The 21,532-nt window shown below is 34.4% G+C and overlaps 2 protein-coding genes and 1 long non-coding RNA gene across 3 annotated transcripts; 2 read left to right on the top strand and 1 right to left on the bottom strand.

The window, feature by feature from the left end:
• The first annotated feature begins 4,941 nt into the window (after positions 1-4,941).
• On the top strand, positions 4,942-9,843 carry LOC144839642 (uncharacterized). The gene is made up of 2 exons (XM_078695093.1): positions 4,942-5,060; positions 8,038-9,843. The coding sequence occupies exons 1-2, from the start codon at positions 5,040-5,042 to the stop codon at positions 9,703-9,705; spliced, it is 1,689 nt and encodes a 562-aa protein (XP_078551219.1). The 5' UTR covers positions 4,942-5,039; the 3' UTR covers positions 9,706-9,843.
• A 388-nt stretch (positions 9,844-10,231) lies between these two features.
• On the bottom strand, positions 10,232-11,440 carry LOC144839643 (uncharacterized). Its single transcript, XR_013611770.1, has 3 exons — positions 11,329-11,440; positions 10,617-10,828; positions 10,232-10,507 (listed from the first exon to the last, which is right to left on the bottom strand). It is a non-coding gene; the product is annotated as an uncharacterized LOC144839643 (long non-coding RNA).
• Positions 11,441-14,499: 3,059 nt separating this feature from the next.
• LOC144839875 (plasma membrane ascorbate-dependent reductase CYBRD1-like) lies at positions 14,500-19,921 on the top strand. The gene is made up of 6 exons (XM_078695445.1): positions 14,500-14,615; positions 15,744-15,945; positions 16,733-16,941; positions 17,667-17,821; positions 18,806-18,991; positions 19,700-19,921. Exons 2-5 carry the CDS (start codon positions 15,765-15,767, stop codon positions 18,945-18,947), a joined length of 687 nt encoding a protein of 228 aa, XP_078551571.1. The 5' UTR covers positions 14,500-14,615; positions 15,744-15,764; the 3' UTR covers positions 18,948-18,991; positions 19,700-19,921.
• The last annotated feature ends 1,611 nt before the right edge of the window (positions 19,922-21,532 follow it).

The following is a 21,532-nucleotide window of genomic DNA, read 5'->3' as shown; positions in this document are numbered from 1 at the left end:
AAAACTTAAAAAAAAAATGTTCAATATTCTGTTTTATTTTCCAAAAACACGTCTTGAATCCGCATATGCACAGGATATCGTGGCATCTTAAATTTTTTTTAAATTATAATTATAAGCGAAATACCGTATTTTGAAAGAACGCTATATACTCGAAAAAAACTGATTTTAAATACGGTTTTAAAAAACCTAATTGTTCCCTGTCTCGATCGTCAAATACAGTTTCGGTGGATAACCAATAGGCTAAATAACGTAAAAGCTACATGGCTACCCTTCGCTTGGAATTTTGTTGTAGTTCTGATTTTCTAAACTTGTTCCATGGCACATGTGTATACGTAGACCAATTAACAGATGGGAGCTATTTTGAGAGAATATTTGGGCTTAGAGAATACGGTAGATTTATGAAAAATTCATAATAATTTCAGGCCCGTAGCCAGGGGGGGTTTTTATGGTTCGGGCGAACCCCCCCCTATACAGCGAACCCCCCTTAACCGACTGCGAACCCCCATCCCCGACATGCCCAATACCTCACCCTCATCTCTGAATCCTCCAAATACGTGCCCCACACAGTACAAAATGTTATTCGTAAATTGAAAAATTCGTAAACTCGTTCTTGAATAACTCGATACATTCTTCGCTGTATGAGCGTACGTCGAGCGATACGTGTCTGTAAATTTCCAAGAGTTGCAAATGAATTGCCATCCTGGTTCAGACCTATGGAGTTGTACGCCGCGTACAATACGAAAGCAAACGCCGCAGGTAGGTCTGAACCTTGAAATCCCTGGATGTAACATAATATTGACGCGTGTATCGTACTGATACAGTGAGCTGGTGCACGAACGATTCGTACAAAGGACACCGCCAGACAAACGCGTACCTATTGTTTAGATCACGGCAGTCAGCAGCATGCATAAAGTAGGCCTATTCTGTAAATCTTCTAATTGTAACCCTGGGTTATTATTCTTTGATTGTTTTTTAAGGGTGGGTAACTATTAGAAGGGGGATTACTATTAGAGTAGTGGGTTACTATTACTCATCTTAAATTAGGCACCTGAAAATAGTAACCCACCTCAACTATTCCGGTCAGCAAATCATAGCAAAATAATAAAACAGTACGAATATTTGTTTGAACTGAACTTTATTTTATAAACTCAAAAACACTCAATCCTCCCCACTCCCGAGATCAACATGCATTATCTCCTTATTTTCAAAATACGGCTGCATCATAAACGACCAGTCTTCAATTCATAATGTAATTTTGTCAATAGTTTTTGTGACTCTAATATTAACCCCGTGTGGGTTACTATTAGAATAGTGGATTATTATTATAGATTGACTTATAAAGTGGGTTACTATGAGAAGGAGGGTTACTATTAAAGTGTGGGTTACTATTAGAAGATTTACGGTATAGCCTTCCGACGGACATAAAAAATGTGTGGCTATGAAGTATAGTACGTGTATTATCATCATAGAGGATTATAGTGAATATTAATATATTACACTAGTAATATATTAATATATTACACTATTATATCTATGGTATCATGTACATGTACTGTAGTTTACATTATAGCATCTGTATCAATATCATCTATTTACATTGATTAATATTTAATTTCCTCAACAAATTGCTGTAAATAAATATAGGTAGAGCTATAATAAGCATTGAATTTGCCTTCTCACACAAAGTTCATATTGAACTTGAAAACAAAATACCGAGTGAATGATCATAACAATCGGCGATTAAATAGTCCACGTGTGTGAGGAGGAGAAAAAAATTGAAGTTACTATTAAAGTGTGGGTTACTATTAGAAGATTTACGGTATAGCCTTCCGACGGACATAAAAAATGTGTGGCTATGAAGTATAGTATACGTGTATTATCATCATAGAGGATTATAGTGAATATTAATATATTACACTAGTAATATATTAATATATTACACTATTATATCTATGGTATCATGTACATGTACTGTAGTTTACATTATAGCATCTGTATCAATATCATCTATTTACATTGATTAATATTTAATTTCCTCAACAAATTGCTGTAAATAAATATAGGTAGAGCTATAATAAGCATTGAATTTGCCTTCTCACACAAAGTTCATATTGAACTTGAAAACAAAATACCGAGTGAATGATCATAACAATCGGCGATTAAATAGTCCACGTGTGTGAGGAGGAGAAAAAAAGTACGAATACGATCGTTTTGCTCATTGGTAGCATGCTGCATGAGAGTGTCTTTTCCGACCAATTAGAGGTGCCATTTATCATGATAATATGTGCGAGGGTACCATTTCCGGCCATCTAGGGGTGTCATATAACAAAATGGGGCGGTTCAGTGTCCCAAATACTTAGTGTCCGAACCCCCCCTTGACAGATCCTGGCTACGGCCCTGTTTTTGCATAACCATGTGCTTTCATTTGTGCATATACTATATACAGACTGTAGCCTATGTGCCTACATGTCTGTGAGACTTCTCCGTCTCTGGTGATACCATGGTTGGGGGGGGGGGGATCCTGGGTCGTTCATTCCTATATGCTGGTACCAAAAAATGTTTTTATTTCTGTTTAATCTATCGGAAATGATAATGTGCTTGTAAAACTTCCTTATTTCAATATATCGGATTTTGTTTATTTCGGATGTTTTAGTTTTTCTCTTAATATCAAATTACTACCTCATTGGTACCAGAACCAAACAATGAATCGTATTTCATTCACTACAAACAAATATTGAAGGACAAGTTCTATTATTGACCAAAAAATCCACTGGAATCTCTCTTTAATGAAATAATATGGATGGGTGTTTCTTTTGTTTGAAATCATGGATTCTAAAAACAAACTGCATATGATTGAAGAATGGAAGTATCCGAGTAAAAATGTGTATTTTATTCAATTATATTCGAATAAACACGGATGTACAGATTCAGACAAAATAAACCGTTTTTGGCTGAATATACAGTCACTCCTTAATAACTATAACATTGTTATTGATGATGATAGATTCGGTAACAGTACGTTACGTTATCATTGTTTATGTATGCAATTTCTTTAAAGGCCCATTTACACTAGGACGATAACGATTGACGATAAATAGACAAATATGCATTTTTCATACATAAAACAAAAGAAATATAAACACTTTCCATTCTAGAACTATAGAATAACCATCTATGCTACCTTTGATGAAATCCAATCAAATGACGTCATGATAGTAAGAGCAATAATATCGTGATAAAACAACGATTTTATAGTTTTTATTTATCATCAATTTTAAAAATATTGTTATCAAAGACAGCATAAATGATTACCCTATACCCGAAAACCTTTATAATTTCTTTTGTTTTATGTAATAAAAATGCATGCTTATCTATTTATCGTCGATCGTTATCGTCCTAGTGTAAATGGGCCTTAAAGGTGGTATCTATGACGTCTTCAGTGGCGTACCGCAAGAGGAGCACAGGAAAGGTTACGGTGGGCGTCCTTAAAAAAGCGACTTCGAATATTAATCCCATCAAGAGAAGATCATGATCATCTAAAGCTCTGTCTACACTATCAAACTAAGTTCAACAAAAAAAAAGTGTGATGGGCCCAAATATGGTAGCGATATGTCCAAATATGGTAGTGATATGTCCAAATATGGTAGTGATATGACATCGTCATGTCCATATATGGGCACATCACATTTTTTTCACATAAAGTTTGATAGTGTAGACAGAGCTTTAGAAATTAATTTGTTCTTAAATCTGTCAATTATATAACATACAATAATATTAAAAGATAGTCATAATGCAATATTTGAAATGTGTACAAACTGATAAATAACTATTTTTGACATTGTTATATTCACAGTTTTGTTTCTGATTTTATCCGAGTTTTTGTTTAAATGGTATATATGCCTACACTTGTATTTTTGTATACCTATGACTTTATATATATTTCTAAATGTTTGAGCTTGTCAACAAAATAATTTCCTTATCTGTAGCTATTCTGATTAAAATTACTCGCATTGCGCTTATGTCGTTGCGTCCTTGGGAAATCAAGCTTGGGTTCTGTATTAAATTTGTAAACGCATCGGCGATGTCATCATCTTATTATTTTAAACATTTCCATTAGGTTGCTTGTTAAAAGATTCGGTTGACTTGGAATGGTTTCTCCTTTTTTTATTGAATAATCTGGGTGGGTGGGAGTTTCTTTGTTTATAAACCCTTGTTGAGAGATATGGCTACATTGAGACGAGAATAGACGAGAACCAAAGATGTATTTTTATATAAGTTACAAATAGTCCTATTAATAGAAGAACAAAACCAAAACTTTTCAATGGATAGTGCTTTGTTCTTTCTATAAATGCTTTTACGCCTACCTATCAGTGGTACACTATTGTATTTTTTAACCATTATAATTAATTTATTTTTAAAAGATTCGCTTCAATAGGAATACATTTCGCTCTTTTTTATATTAAATAGTGTGGGTGGGTGGGAATTTCTTTGTCGTTTTGGGGAGATCTGTTTATAGTATTGTAGACGGGAAAGTCCCGATGCGTGTATGTGTGTTTCCATCAAAACAATGGAAACTGATACAGTGTAAACAGTCATTCAAACTTTAGTATGACGTCAAGGAAATTTGCCAATTATAGAATCATATGTACGTGTACTAATAACTTTAATTGCGTTGCGTCGATCACCCTAAAAGTAATCAAAATATGAGAATATGTATAGCCACAGAAAAGGAGGTCCTGCTGTTGGTTGAATGTTCATTTTTATTGGATTATTACGTCATTATGTTTTAACCAATCATGACGCTGTATCCAACGTACCGGTAATTAACATTATTCACCAATCAGATCTTGTAAGCTAAGCCTCATAATAATTAGGAATAATATTATAATGATGAATATAACGTATGTTAGTTGCGCTGTGTGTCTCATTCAACGAAACTTGCCTAAATGATTCATTTGTCGTTTCCTATAGACAAAAGAGATTAGATTTGTTATTTTCATTAACGTCAACAGATTTTTTTCTTCTCACAATTAGCAGACATGGACACAGCGCATAACACAGTAAGTTGAAACATATCGTTATTTATGATATCACTCTCTGCTCAATTAAGATTTTAGAGGTTGATAATATTCATCTGAATGGTCAATAAGGTCTATAGGCCTTTCATAGTCTTTATTTTTATTCTTCATCAGAAAAAAAAAAAATAATTATAATAGTATATCTGTTTTTAGTGATATTTAAATAAATGTTTATTTTCTGAATAAAGATTTATACTCTCCCTCCCCATTTTTTTGTGTTTTATCCTTAGTGAACGTTGACTTTGTACCAGGTCTGGCGATTGGGATTTTATAGTTATACACAACATCTAGGCCTATTTTAGATAGTCCGTGATCTTTAGCAATCATTTGCCTCTCCAGGCTTCTTCGTCAATTTTCCGGTTAAAAATCAATGTTCCGGCATGCTTCTTTTATTGCGATGTGGCTAATAAATTAAGTTCTTCCCAGAGGAGGTGTAGGCCTACTATTATACGTATAAACATTTTACAATATTTCCTTGCGGAAAAAATAATGAGTTTCCCATGCCCTAATGGTTAAATAACCCTACTAATAAGCCTACTGCATATGCTTAGATCCAGGGAGCATTTAACATCTCCCTAATGAAACATTTAAACAATGGCCTGCGTGTAAGGCTTTATTTCTACAGGCCTAATGGTTTTAATATTACACTATGTTGTAGTTGAACATTTGCCATTGTTATTTCTCGTATTTCCAAATGTTCTGTTTTCCCGGAGCTGCATATTCATTGTTACTGGTATAGTAAATATCGATTAAATGTGTTAATCTTTGTTGTCTCGTTATTAATTACTACACGTATCATTTTTACGGTATGGCCTTTCAAGGCAATCTGTATTTTCTTTCGGGACACGCGAGGACTGAAAACGGTTATGTAACGTTAAGAATTTAGAACCGTTAAATTGTATTCGCAGGTAACTCGATGTTGCGTGTGTGATGGTGCTATCTTATTTTAAATTCATGTAACCCGTAATTCAATGTCCACTTTTTCAAAAGAAAGCAATGCTATATGAATCTGCAGAACGAAATGCGTGTGTCTTTAAACTGAACCCGTAATAATGTTGATTTCACTTTCAATAAAGCAACAATACCTACGCTGTGAACCGGCCGCACGAACACCACTACCACAACAGCCACCCCATCACAGCACCCACCCACCATCCACAAACAATTGCACCAATAGTGATTAAAGGCAAATGATTTTATTGAAAACGAAGCCTGTCGTGTTCGTCGACTCGTTCAGTTGCTAGTCGTGACAGAGGTAAAATGTTGTGAATGAAGATCACTTATTGCTATAATTCACAAACCGCTGATTGTTAAAAACGATATAAAAAATGATATAACGGTTTTGCACTTATTATATAAACATAATAATCGGTAGATATGATCGAGCTTTTGTCTCCAGACTGTAGGTGAGTATTATAACATATGGCGTGACCAATTACATCTCAAGTGGGTATTGTATTGTATTGCTGTTAATAAACATTATGTTTTCTTTGTTGGAAACATAAGTAGATCAACCCACTGCATCAAGTGAAGTAATTGTTGAAGAAAAATGGCTAATCTCTTCATAATTCAATGCGATCCTATTATATTACATTAATTTATATAATGACAGCCAATACTGACGAATTTTGATCTTCTTTGGAGCCTACACACTTTCAGCAATAGAAGAGACTTCTTCTGGCTGCGTGTTTGGTTGAAACACCAGAAGAAAAAGACTTTAAAAATTAAACGTAAAGCATTTTTCCAACATATTATAACACTTATTGCTTGATTTATATACCGATAGTATATATAATATTAACAAAACAAGAAGACTAAGAAAATATGATAATACAAATCATTGTTTTTTACGGATCTAAATAAAACCGGCATTAATTTATTTAAAGACAATTCACCTTTAGAACGATGGTACTCGAAACTATGGTGCGGTCAAACAATATTTTGAAAGTGAAACTATACACGAGAAAGTTGAAATTGAGCAAAGAAAAAAAAAACATTAAAGCATACCGTACCACACAGACATCAAATATTCGATTTGGTTTTATAGCATAACATTCAAATGAGCTATACAAACTGGGGATTGTTGTATGTGCATGGTATAGCTAAACATGGTCACCTCGTATCTGCTTATAATCATAGTTTAATTCCATCACATGACTATGATGAGCAGCATTCAAATAGGTGAAGACCGTTAACTTTGCCTTAGTGCGTAGCATTAACTAAACAGCATCCGATTCTGCAGCTGTCATAAGATAGATTCTAACTGACTATCGCACGCCATCTGGGAATAATGAGTAGGCCTATACTCGTTTGTAGATGATGACGTGCAATAGTCAGTTAGAATCTATCTCATGACAGCAGAATCGGTGAAAATAGACAAAATGCACTAAAACGAACCAGGATTTTAAAAATGAAAGAGAAAAGAAAGCGGTCGAGTCATCCTCTGCACAACGTTCCTGGATTCCACCTAAAGACGCGCTCATTCTCTCAGTCAATAAACAAAATGCACCAAAATGAAACCGGATTTTTCGTTCATAGAAAAGGTGTTCCGCCTATCCTGTGAAAGGATTAACGTTAATTAATGAAGTGTATTAATTGTAATATATCGACTAATGTGTTATACCATTCAATTGTATTTGTATAGTTAAGTGTTCTTAGGGAACTTATGCACTGTGAAATCAGCCAACCGGAATACTCCGAAAATCGTTTAACCTAAATTTATTTTTTTTATTTTTTCAGGGATTTTATTTAAACATCATAGGCCTGAGGCCCTTATATTTAACAAATGTAAAAACTGATTAATTTCTATGCAACATGTTATGTTATTATATTAGTTTTTGTATACAATTGCTATTGTTCATTAATAGTTTACACTTAACTTTAAATGGAAATGTACAATAAAACTTATAGGAAGATAATTATGACGATAATTTAATTGTTTTATGTTATTTTCTTTCAGGTGCTTGATGAGGTGCGTCATCTACTCAATTGTCCGGTCTGTTACCAGCAGTACGAGCATCCCAGAAGGCTCAGCTGTGAGCATGTTTTCTGTTCACCTTGTCTCAAGAAGCTCCTATACGAGGGCGTGATCAAATGCCCTGAATGTCGTCTGCAAACAACACTTTTACCGCCAACCATCAACAGTCTGCCATCTTGTATCGTAATCCAACGATTTATTGAAGGGCTGTCGAAGAACAATAACATTTGCGATAACGATGAATATATGTCTAACACAAGCAATGGTAACTTAAATGGTGAACCTGTTGAGAATGTGGAAAGACCGAACGATCGTAAATTGGACAAAATTAAGAACTCGATACGCCTGAAGTATCAACCAACTATTGACCACTTAAAAGAGAAGAAGCGGAGCATTGAAGACAATCTGAATTCTGTTAGGAATTCAATTAATTACTTCACACACGAACTCACCAAAGAAATTCAAACGAGACGTTCACAATTGATGGAAGAAGTAACTTGTTATGAAAGGCGATGGCTTAAGCCGCTGGAGTGCCAGATAGATGGGCTAGAAATGGAGGTACACGAACAAATTAGCTTCGCGTTGTTCCAAGAGGACGTCTTCAGCAAGACAGGAGAATTGATATCAAAAGTGGACACGAGATCACCTGTTGACCTTCCAGATGTCAGAGACGCATTTGAATGCGGACGATTGTCATTATCTGATACAGGAATGTTGCAACCACTACGTGAGCAGATTTCACTTTTAGGTACTATCAACGAAGATCGCAGTCAGAATTATATGCCCTCAATATCATCCTCCTCAAGGGATGATTTTGCAAAAGAGATAACATCAGTTTTTGATAATCAATCAAACTTACCGTGCAATTTTGGACCTCAAGGGATGTGTGTAGAGAGGAATGGGGTTTTAATGGTAGTTGATAGTTGGAATAGAATGTGTCACGAGGTGTCACCGACGAACCTCATTAGATCGTTCTCTATAACCGATGATGACGGTGATAGGTCGTCTGCGAACTTTTATGACGTCACTTCAATCGATCACGGGAGAAAGCTTATTTTCTCGAACATTTCCAGCCCGATTCTGAAAACGTTTGATCACACATTTAATAAAACTACATCTATAGATTTACATATACCCAGTTCGTTTCAATTGCAGCCTAGTCCATTTGGCCTTGCACGTGATCGGCGGGATTATATCTACGTCGCCGACAAACGAAATCGAGTTATTCAAGTTCGTGAGCAATCGGGAAAACTTGTTCGGCAATTTCCGTGCAATGGAATTCCAAGATATATTGACGTCTGGAATGATATTCTTGTTGTCAGTGACTCTGGCAACAAGTGTTGCTACATCTACAGCGTTGACGGCAGACTATTATCCACCATCGATCAAAATTCTGGGGTACATTTTGAAATGCCTATGGGGGTTGCTTTTCACGAAAAAGGCTTCATATTCGCAGCAGACTATCTTAAGAAATGTGTCTGCGTTTTCAGAATCTCTGGTCAACTCTGTTTTGAGGTTGACCTGAGTGGTTATAAGATTAACCCGGAAGGAATAACCGTTCATAGAAATGCAGTGTACGTAAGTGACCGTCTGAACAGTACTGTTCTAAAAATTAATCTGACGGAATTTCTCACAAAATCTGAAGTCTGAACTGTCAAATTATAAAAATAATTGAGTTGTGTAATAAAATAGTCATTTTCCTTCGTAAAACGGTTTGGATTGTTTTTTTCTTTTGCATTTTCTATCTAGTAGATATTTTTCATTCACAATTAATGTATGAATGTAAAATGTGCCAGTATTTGTAAAAAAATTACACTGTTCACACGACTATACACACTAAAAAAAAAAGGTGCAAATCTCTACCTAAAAAGGTGCAAACCGATGCAACAATAGCAGCTCCCTTTAAGGTGCACAACTGCACCTTTGACGGAAGGTGCAATTTTGAACCCTGATAAAGGGTGCTATAATGCTCCTTTGGAGTTCACATTTGCACCATATAAGGTGTAATTTTCTACCCTAAAAGGTGCAAACGAAATGCAACAATAGCAGCTCCCCAAAGGAGCAAAATTCAACCTCTAAATAAAGGTGCAACTTTACACCCTAATAAAAGGTTCAATAATGCTCTTCTAAGGTTCAAATTTCTGTTAAAAAGGTGCACAAATAAAAATCACTAAAATACAAAAAATATTGATTAAGCTTGGTATAATTTTATTCAACTTTAAAACATTACATTATTCAATTCAACTGCTGAATTATTGGATGGCAATTACCAGTCTTTGCACCTTAAATAGAGTGTGGCCATCTCTTCTCAAACCAACAATAGGCCTATTGCTAAAAGTATCTAATGATGACATCTTTGACAGTATTCTCTTCATATTCCCATATATCTGAAACAGTGTTCTTGGTGTCTGGTTCACCTTTTCCGAACATTTTCACCTGATTATGTACTTTCCTAAAAAGCATGAAATAGGAAGGGAAACTATTATATTAATATTATCATTAATATGACAACATCATACAATACATTATTGACATTGTTCTGATTTTTAAAGTCAAATTACCTAGTCCACATGCTTCACATACTTTAAAGTATGTTCCTCTCCCTTTCATCAGCTCGTAGTATAGTAGGCCCTATATATACTAGAGTATTACGGTACATGTGGTCACATTTCTTTCTCCTTTTCTGGACATCTTCATTGCTGCTGATCAGAGCAGAGGTGCTCTTTCATGTTTAAACTTATTTTATCCCTCCATGACATCATGTAGGCTGTAACTATTTATAATTAAAAATAATGTGTATAAGAATTAATATAGCCTATAGGTAGTACTAATACTCAACTACTGTAACTAATATTAATAACTAGGCTAGGCCCCTAGCCTGCCTAGCTAGGCCTATTATTAATTATAGGCCTAGCTAGCCGGCTAGGCCTACTAACTAGACTAGCCTACTAGGTCTGCTTTTCATTAAGTTTAAGGTCTACCTAGCCTATGCCTAACCTACTAACTAGGGCCTAGCCTAGGCCCAGGTAAGTAGGCTAGGCCTGGTCTAGGACTATCCCCCGCCCGAGAGGCTACTGTAGGCCTCTAGGCTGCCTACTTTAGGCCTAACCTAGGCCGCGCCTAGCCGCCTGGCCTAGGCTAGCCTCTAGGCCTAGCTAGCCTTATTTATTTATTTAGCTATCATTTTAGGCCTAGCCTAGGCTTATAGGCCTATATAATAATTAATCTAATAAAAACCACCAAATGACATGCCTATAAAGCTTCGTTACTTACTTTTAACAGCTATCCTACACGGGAGAGGTGTGGGATCCGGGAGCTAGGCCTAGTTTTATAGGCCTGATTTTTTGGGCGCAAACTCTGCTCACAATATTTAAACTGCATGTTTAACAACCGCACGGGACGCGCTTAAAATTATTGTTCTATTCCTGTTTCAAATAAATTTACAACAGATGCCTACATTATGATATTAAATATTCTAATAATATTGTTAAATATGAAAGAAAAGTTTACTTATTCTAGACTTAAGCAAACCAGAGTAAATAACCTCTGAAATTCAATATTTTAAAAATTGTTTACAGACATCTTGCGTGCGCATACGGCACGAAAATTGTACAAAAAGGTGCTATTATGCACCTTTTAACTGATGTTAAACCTTATAGGGTGCCCAGTTGAACCTTTGAATTTATCATGTTAAAGGTATAAAACAAGCCAGCGACTTTCTAATGTTCCGTAAGAAACAGATTTTTTCGAATTTCGATATTATTATGAATCTTTCTTATTTTTGTTTTAACTTACCACAATAATGTCATTTAAAAAAAATTGTCATAATCATTACCTTTTAAGTTTTTAGAAGCCCTAAGTTAAATATATCAAGAACCGTTCATTAATCTAACACTAATAGGTCTTATTTTGTCACACAGTCACCATGGCGTATGCCTACTTGGGCCTTTGTGGTGCAGTTCTGCACCTTTTTATATTTGTCTGCATTTTTCGATATAAAAGGTGCAAAAATAAACCTTTTATGAACTCTGCACCATTTTATGAGAAAAAGGCGCAAATTAGCACCCTTTTATAGGTTTGCACCCTTTATTGCACCTTTAGTTTTAAGTGTGTAGGCCTAACTGTCTGATGTTGCTTTCATTGAAGAACCACGTGGGCAGAACACGTTTCCAGATAGAGTAAAAACCATCATTACCCATTTGTCCAACAAGATGCTTGGCGTTATTTTACATAGACATCCTTTGTAAATATCATTTGATCTTTAAATATTTGTTTATTTGCCCAATTTGGTATGCGAATGACCAGAAGCACGACCACAATCATGACTTAATTGTGAGTTGCCTGTATACTGTATTTTCTTTCGTTCTTTTAACACGTAGGCATACGTTAACACAATAGGCTTACAAAGCACTTGTTTTACTGTATTGAGACATTACAAAATGTACATTGCATGCCATAACACACAAAACATTATTTAACTCATTCATAATCGTTTTATTAAAATTTCATAAACCATCTGTGAACGTTTTTGAAGCAAAATTGGACAAGTATTGGTCAAATGTTATACTGGGCTTCGAAGCATAATTACTAATTGTGGGTCACAAGATATTAGCCATGTTATTGATACCCACACCCAAATATGTTATAATTTGATTTTACTAAATTTTCTAAAAAATGTATCTCGTAGATAGACTATCAGTTTATCAACATTGTTATAATCTCATTATTTGAGTGATTTATAAAATATGCTTGAAACTTGAATAAAGCCTATAGAGAAATATTTGATTTAAGTCTATAATATCAAAATTATTATTATTTCAATTTCGTTGAATCGTTTGTCTAGAATTAAAAATCATATTTTTAAGTTAGATTTTACGAATCACAATGACTGTGTAATATTAGGCCCGTAATCACGTGACCACTTAGTGTTTGATTGAACTTTATTCTTTTGATAAGTCAAACTTAAATACACACAGTGCCCGCATGGCACGTGATCCCCATTCATTTGCCATCATTCATATATAGATATTTTACTGTTTTTAGTTAGTTTAAGGTGAGTTACTACTACTCTTGTATTAAATTTCATTAGAAAGTTTGATTATGTTGAATGGAGGTTTTGATTATAACAATTATTTTCGCATTTTAACTAAACTGTACAGTATAATTGATGATTTCTACTGACAAGAACCTAAAAACTATTGGGCCTATACGCAATCATATCTATTATAGGTGAGTGTGTGTGAAGTAAGCATGCATGTGGTGGTCAGACTACCTATTCTGCCCTTCCGCGGCCATTGCAGACTGCTGGGCATCAAATCAAAATGTTCTGTTGCCCGCCAGAAATAATTAATAGAGTTAATGTACTCACACATTTATAAAACGTGTTAAAAATCATTAGTTACAGATTAATGTCACGTGGTTATTGGGGTCAAACCTTTTGAAGATATAGCTGTTTGTACATTGGTTTAGCATTTAAAAATGCTTAGTAATAGGCCTTAGGCATATAACCTACTTTCTCAACACATTTCTACAAAATATAAAAATTAAATCAGATAATGAGAGATATAAAATCTTGTCTCTCTGTGATTACCACTAATTCAATAGACCACCTCCATGCATAGGCCCTACGCCACGTCGTTGAATGGTGGGCCTAATAATTATACTTGCGTAACATCAGAAATATAATTAATTATCTCCAATTAAAGAACATAATATATATCAATATCCTATTCCGTCTAGGATGTGATTGAGCTAATTAATACCGAACTGAGGAACGAGTCATCTCTATTTTTTCATAAAAGTATATGTGCGATCCAATCTTTCTTCTATGGCATATTATACATATTATTTTATCAAGTATAATTTAATATTTGTGTGTCTTAATAATAACCAAATCAAACTGACATTTGTATGGGCCAACTTAAAGATATATTGTCACCTTGAAAACAATTGTTTTTATTGAATATACCATTTTAATGTCACATTATGTTTATTCACTTTTACAAAAACATGAATTAAAAAAATGTTTTTACCTGAAAAATCTGTAATTTAAAGCAAAAAATAGTCAAATTGACTCTACGGAAGTGTAACTTTATTAGAACTACAAAATAACCTGTTCAAAGTCCGATTTAATTCATCTTCATTTTTCATGTTTTTTTGGGGTGAAATCGCATTACAAAACTTGTTTGGTTTGGTTGAATGCGGTGGATATTTTTTGTATAGGGATAGCGTGAAAATAATAATCTAAAGTTGAATTACAAACTTCTAAAAACATTTACAATTCAAGTTTTAAAAACAAATCCGAATATATGAAAAATTAAAGATCGATAATATTGATGGAATGTTTAAGGTATTATTATTTGTTTTTGGCTGTAAATGTTGTTTTAACCTCACATGAAAATGGTATCTCCCGTGGGTATGAATAAACATAAACATGTGTGAAATCCGAAGTGGTGGTGGCCGGAGAGAGGATACTGTGTAGAGGCCGCCGGATGTTGTTTGGATGGGATGGGAAGAAGGAAGTGTGGATGGACTAATTTAACTAGGCCTATTACATATCAGTTAGTTATTAAATTTTGCTTAGTTTTATTGTGCAAATGTGTAGATACAATAGTAGGCCTAGTAGTACGTAGAGCGGGCTTCACTTACTTGCAGCAGCTGCCGCTGGTGGTATCTTATCTTTATTAGTACAATATTATAAGCTAGGCCTAGGCTGTGGTTGATGAATGATGGCATGATGATGGATGGAGAGTGACTCATAGTTACTACTACTACTAACTGAGGAGATGCTGCTGTGTTTTAATACTTGCTGTGCCTATAGGCCTAGGCCTAGTAGTGGCTAGCTAGCTTCTTCTTAATAATCTAGGTTGGGAGGCTGGGATTAGCGTACATAGAAATAATGCTAAAATTATTTATTATTTATTAAGGTTTATCGCAATAATTAATAGCATGCACAACGCATGATTGATGGTAAAGAAATGGGGGCACACACGTTTTGTTTACTGGATTTGTTGTTTACTTTTCCCCCAATTCCTTTTCACCATGCATTGTATATACAATCCTTTGCGATATCAAGCTAATTTATCAATACAGTTTTAATAAGTTATCATATTTATTTGAATAAACGCCCTAAAAATTGTGAAATTAATTGCTGAACTTAACCTGTCCAAGGTTGAGCAGCAACGCCACTACCGATTCTTTGTGCCTATTCTTGAGAGTACAGTATGCTTCTTTTCACATTACAAAACAGTTACTAAACAAGACCTATCCAAACAAAGGTTTAGCGATGTTTTTAGAAACTCTCTTTATCTGTACAATACAAATTCACTAACTGGTGGAAGAGAAAAGTTTAGAGAACAACAAGTACACCAGTCAGGGATACAGAACTTCTCCAGATACTTTTGTCTTTGTCCTATGGTGCCAAGAAAATAAATAAACGTTTGAGAACCATGTTGGAAAAAAATTCTTTAATGGCAACTGAGTGGTCTCAAATTAAGCCTTAAATGGGAGAAACTGTGTCTTCACCTAGCTTGGTGTCCAATTGGGTCAACCGACTCAGCTACAGTGATTTAGTTCACTTAGGTTGACCCTGGTCTCCCCAAGTTTTTTGTTATGTAAATATTGAAAAGGACCAACGAAAAATAATGATAATGAAATTGAATTTTTTTTTCTTTGTGTCTTTGTTTCAGGTCTAACAGTACATCATTAAGATGGCTTTGATGTTCATTCCTCTGGCTGTCTTGGCGCAAATTCTAGGCTTGACCGCTGTTGGCCTGATCAGTACTTGGTTGGTCAAGTACCTAGATGGATTTGCTTGGGATGGTTCGAGTAAGCAGTTCAACCTTCATCCATTCCTGATGGTCATTGGCCTTATTTATTTCTATGGAAACGGTAAGTTGGATCACTTTGCATATCGCTTTTCGTTCATTTCGTCCGGCAGGTATGGAATGCCAAAATTTATAATACACCACCATACCAAGGACAAATATTGTTCATGTTTATTTAACTGCCAAATTGACATAAATAACATACCAGCAAAAAAAATTCTATAGGCAGTTGTGAGTAAAAAAGAACTAAACCGGCTAAAATGGCTGGTGAAAGAAGTTTTCAGAGGCAAATAAGACTAAAGTGTTTGAGAAAGTAATTTCAGAAAGTTATTGAACAGCCATATATGATGTATGATGCGGCACTCTCATCAAAATTAAATCGCCTTATTCTTCTGACAAATTCGACAGATGTCTTTATTACAAGTCTTTGGGAGTGGAGTTGTAATTTTGTCCTTAGAAAAAATCCTGACATGTGACGGGACTTGAATCCAGGACCCTTTGGAGTAGTAGCCAAGCATCATAACCACCAAGCCACAACTCCACTCCGAGTTTAGTTGAAATTGCATACATGATGAGTCACTTGTTTGTATATTTTTATTTAAGATTTTGGCAAAAAATCATTTATATCATTAAACACAAAATCAGGTTAAAAACAATATCCAAATCACTTACCCTGTGCTCTGTGTCTTGTTAATATGTTTTCCATCAAATCTTATTAAAAAAACATTATGGCTTCTGTACTCTCTTCAAATTTTGCTTTATAATGTTATTAAAGAATGCCAGGTTTCAACAATTTTTCATTAACACCGTACAATATGTTTAGAGTTGATATACTTCTTTTCTTTTTGCAGCAATCATTATATACCGCATCACAGCTGGATTGAATGTTCCTCGTCTAGCCGTCAAAATTGCGCATTTCGTACTTCAACTGTGTGCTTTTATATGTGCAATCATAGCCCTTGTTGCCGTCTTCCAGTTTCATAATGCAAATAACATTGCTAACATGTATTCCATGCACAGCTGGGCTGGAATATCAACTGTTGTCATGTTTGGTTTACAGGTAAATAATAAATTAAGGTGTTCTTCTCAATGTACAAATAACTGTGTGGTAATTAAAATTAAACGTTTCACTGTGTACATGTGAATCACATGTGATGTATTATTTACGTAATTTTCTTATACTGGAGGAATCTACACATAGTACTAAGAATCCAGTGGGGAAAATTGCAACAGATGTCACAGTAGCTGTGGTGATCAGTTTTGAAGAACGTTTTAAATCTGGCAGCAGATCTTAATTTAATTAATGTAATCTTTGGTTGCATTCATACAAATTCCTAGTTTTTTAAGACTCCGTTTCATATTTCATTTCATGTATTGTCCTCCAAAAACATGAAAAATAAAGATTAATTAAATCAGACTTTGAATATGTTATTTTGTAGTTTTAAGTTAATCCCTACCATAAAAACAAAACGAACAAAAATATTGTTTTCTCATACAAAATAAATGGCCAATCTGACTATTTTTTGCTTTAAATTACAGTTTCAATTTTTTTTCAAAGTGGATAACTATTATGTGACATTAAAATGGCATATTCAACAAAAAAAATTTAAAAAAAAATTTTTTCAGGGGGACATTACATCTTTAAATACTTACTTACATTATGATTTTCAGTGATGTGATGAATACAAGTATTTGTATATGTATTAGTATTCAAACAAATTAGTGGGTTGCACTGTTTTAACCATATTATATTTCTTTAATCTTATAAAATTCATATTTTTACAGCTTTTGTGTGGATTTTTGATATTTCTATTTCCCAAGTTTCCTGAGCATTATCGTACTCTTTACATGTCTTCGCACGTGTTTTTTGGAGTGTTTATCTTGGGGCTTGCTGGAGCCACTGTGTTGATGGGAATAAGTGAAAAGCTAGCCTTTGCCGGGTAAGTTAGAAAGTAACCTAATATAGTCCATCCATTTCACAAGCATTTAGTTAATATATCCCAGAATTTGTTTGTTCTGTCTGTTTAGTTCTTTTTTTCTGAAATTGGGCTAAAAAGATTGTTTCATCAAAAACGCTTTTTCCACACGCTATATTCATTTTTAATCAAACTTTGTCACAAGCATCTATACAGTTAAGTTAATACATGACCTGACCCAAAGGTCAAAGGGTCAAAAGGTCATTAAAGAAAAAATGCTTCTTGCACACATTTATCTGATTTGGTCACAAGCTATCTATGGATGACTATAATTTATATTACATGGTCTGACCCCCAAGTTCACCTAGGGGTCGCAGGGTCAATAAGGGTCATTAGAGAAAAAAAAAAGCAAAACTTGTTACTGTATATATTTGTACCCCACATAAGGATTACAGTATCAAAATAAGGAAATTTAAACTAAATTATTAGGAATGATTTATAATATCCTGGATTTATAAAGCACCTAATGTTGTAAAGCATAGTGCTGTACATATTATTAGCCCGGTCATTCTTTGATCAAACACGTATGGAAACATACTTTCATGATGTAGCTAGTAATCAGCGAAAAGTTGTGTCTTGACCTAACCAGGTACTCAATTGTGGAGAGAGGCAAACGTAGGGCAAAGTGGGTCTCCTAAGGATACAAGCAGTGTGCGACGAGCGTTGGATCCAAACCCACGACCTCAAGATCTTTCATCCACAAGCCCTTTGCCCAAAGTGTATCAGTTTTTTCTCCCTATAACCCAAGCATTACTCTTTTTCAAAGCTCCTATTGGCCCAGTCATCTTTAACATATTCTGACCTATCAATGTTACAGTACTCTTTAAAATAATTGCGTCTCTTTTGTCCAGTATACCAATATACCTTCACTTCACAGCCACCCTTCATCTCAAATGCTTTTTATTTATCTTTGATTGTGTTCATACAATTGTTCATTCATTCTTTCAGGAATTATTCTGAGCTTCCTAAAGCAGCCATTATCGGAAACGTAGCGGGTGTTACCTGCATAGGCTTCATTTGTATTATCATTTTCATCGTCACAAATCCAAACTTCAAGTTTCAAGGCTACGAACATGTTAATAATCTATGAACGCAGAAATTTCATCCCTAAAATAATGTACTTTGTTCGGGCTGGTAGGGAACATTTTTCACTATTTTTAAATTTTCACCCACACTCTACTGCACGACATTACAGTATCTATTATAAAGGAACAAAGGTTTGACGTAACCAAAGCCACTATGTTTTAATGGAATCTCTCAAATGCTTTTTGAATTGTTGTTGAGCCTAGTACTAGATAGCTAAATTATTGTGCATTTTGAAAAATTCAGTATTTTCTACAGCATACATGGTTACCACTCAACACTTATTATTGCATCATCTTCCTTTACTGTTCAGATCCTCAGATAGTCACACATGTAGACTGAGGGTTCTTTTGTGTTAAGCGGTCACCAAATGATGCTCATTTTCCTTTTTCTACAATGGCAAGGCCTGATATGGACCAATACATTGGGGTAACTTCCTACTCTTACGAAAGATGCTCATTAAAGTGCACACAAGCCAGATGTGTACAATGCGATCACTTGCCTAAAGCTCTGTCTACACTATAAAACTTTGACCAAAAAATGTGATGTGCCCATATATGGACATGATGATTCCATATCACTACCATATTTGCACATATCACTATCACACTTTTTTACAAACTAGTGCGATAGTGTAGACAGAGCTTATAACACGTCACTCCTAAGAAGTGCTATTTACTGCACACCTGCAACTATCAAAAGACCAGGCCTGTATAAGTGAATAATCTATTTATGCATGTTGTTTTATTTTGCCTTCAGATTAACTACTGATGTTATCATTGCGAACACAGCAGGTTTGTCTGTTATTGCATTCATCGGCATCATCGTTTTTATAATAGTAAAACCAGAATATAATAGAGACCGTTCGTGGAGTCGTTTAAAACAAGTGTGCGGATACGGTCATGACCCTCTAGTCGTAACCTAAAATCTGACTATACAGGTGGTATCAACGTAATTGAAATAGATTACTTTTGTGAAAAAGTGTATAACACCCCTATAACCAATAATCAGTGTTACTACTGTAATTGTTATCAATTATCCTAATTTGCTTATACTCAATATTATCTGTGTCAGATTAACAATACATTAATATACTAAAGTTTTAACACTTTGCATCTGTAAAATAGTGAGTTGAAGAAATAAGTATGAACATGATGACTATGTAATGAGGCTTGTTGGTACGTCATGCTCACATATTATCATTGCGCGTAAGTAAATGTTATTACTAACTATTTATCCTCATCAGCGATTATCGCGATTTTCTCCAATGCTTGCTCGAAGTCTTGTGGCATGTCATAAAAACGAAAGCTCACTAATAATGCATTAATGACCTCAACATTGTTCCAACATAATTTATTTACAGTAATACATTTATTTAAAGTTTATTAGGTTATAGGGGTGTTTTTACAATTTAAAAAATCTTTTAACTTGTCTTGTATTGTTCAATACTAAAATAATTGTCTGTTTTGTTATCTGTTATTTACTTATAAATAAGGATTGTGGTACATCATGTGATTAAAAAAGGAACTGACAGGAAGTTTAGTATTTCCTTTTTGTATAATCACATGCAGCACTGCAAACCTTATTGGTTATTCGTCAACAATATTCTACTAAAGCGTGGTTTCCACTAGAATGCAAAACGTATGAATGCAAAGTGATGTATTTCATAATCACAAGTGGGAACCGATGTCATAACAGTGCTGCAAATCTTATTGTTTATTCGTCAACAATATTCTACTAAAGTGTGGTTTCCACCAGAACGCAAAACGCAACGCATCAACGTCTGTATTGCATAATCACAAGTGGGAACCGATGTCACAACAGTGCTGCAAACAGCGCTACGAGAAATCAAATTAAACCGTTTTAAACCATGACAACATTTTTGGATTCTTTGCAATATTTAGTGTTAAGTAAGTCACACTGTATTGCCGTGCCACAAACGGACGCTAACCATGTAATATTTCATAAAAATGGCACTTCGTGACGTATCTACGATTAAAGTTGAGTTTTGCAAAACATTTGATTGCCGGTAAAACTAGAAACCAGAGCAAACTGCACATTGCTACTAAAATTCTTAATTAAAACATAACCATAAATAACTCTAGAAAGCCATATTTCTGTGAATTTTATTTTTAGGTTAGATATTTAGCAGTAGAATAACATATTTTTTACAAAGTGTGATAGTAGTAGTGTAGCTGTAAAGTCTGCAACTTGCCTGTGTGTCTATCATAGGCGGATCCAGGGGTTATTACTGTACATGAATAACGCCCCACCCCTATCTCCAGGAGAAAGTGCTTATTATTATATACTTTAGATATAAAATAAGTTTATTACAGTATTATCTATTGCTTTAGACAATACTGAAATATAAAATATTGCACAAATATTGAATTTTGATATTGTCCTAGAAAATCAGTGAAATTACTGTTTTTTTTAATACTAGTACCACAACCTATGAAAAGGCATCATAAATGTGGTTTAAAATTTATTTTTAAAATGCTAAAATACCATTGTTAACCTTCATACTTTTGTTATTATAATGAATTATATAAGATTACTGTAAAACTATTTGTGTTTAGTTATTGCATGTTT

Source organism: Antedon bifida, chromosome 4 (assembly GCF_963402885.1).
Source record: "Antedon bifida chromosome 4, ecAntBifi1.1, whole genome shotgun sequence".
NCBI lineage: Eukaryota > Metazoa > Echinodermata > Crinoidea > Comatulida > Antedonidae > Antedon > Antedon bifida.
The sequence above is the reverse complement of the archived record's forward strand: the minus strand, read 5'-3'. Positions and strand labels throughout refer to the sequence as shown.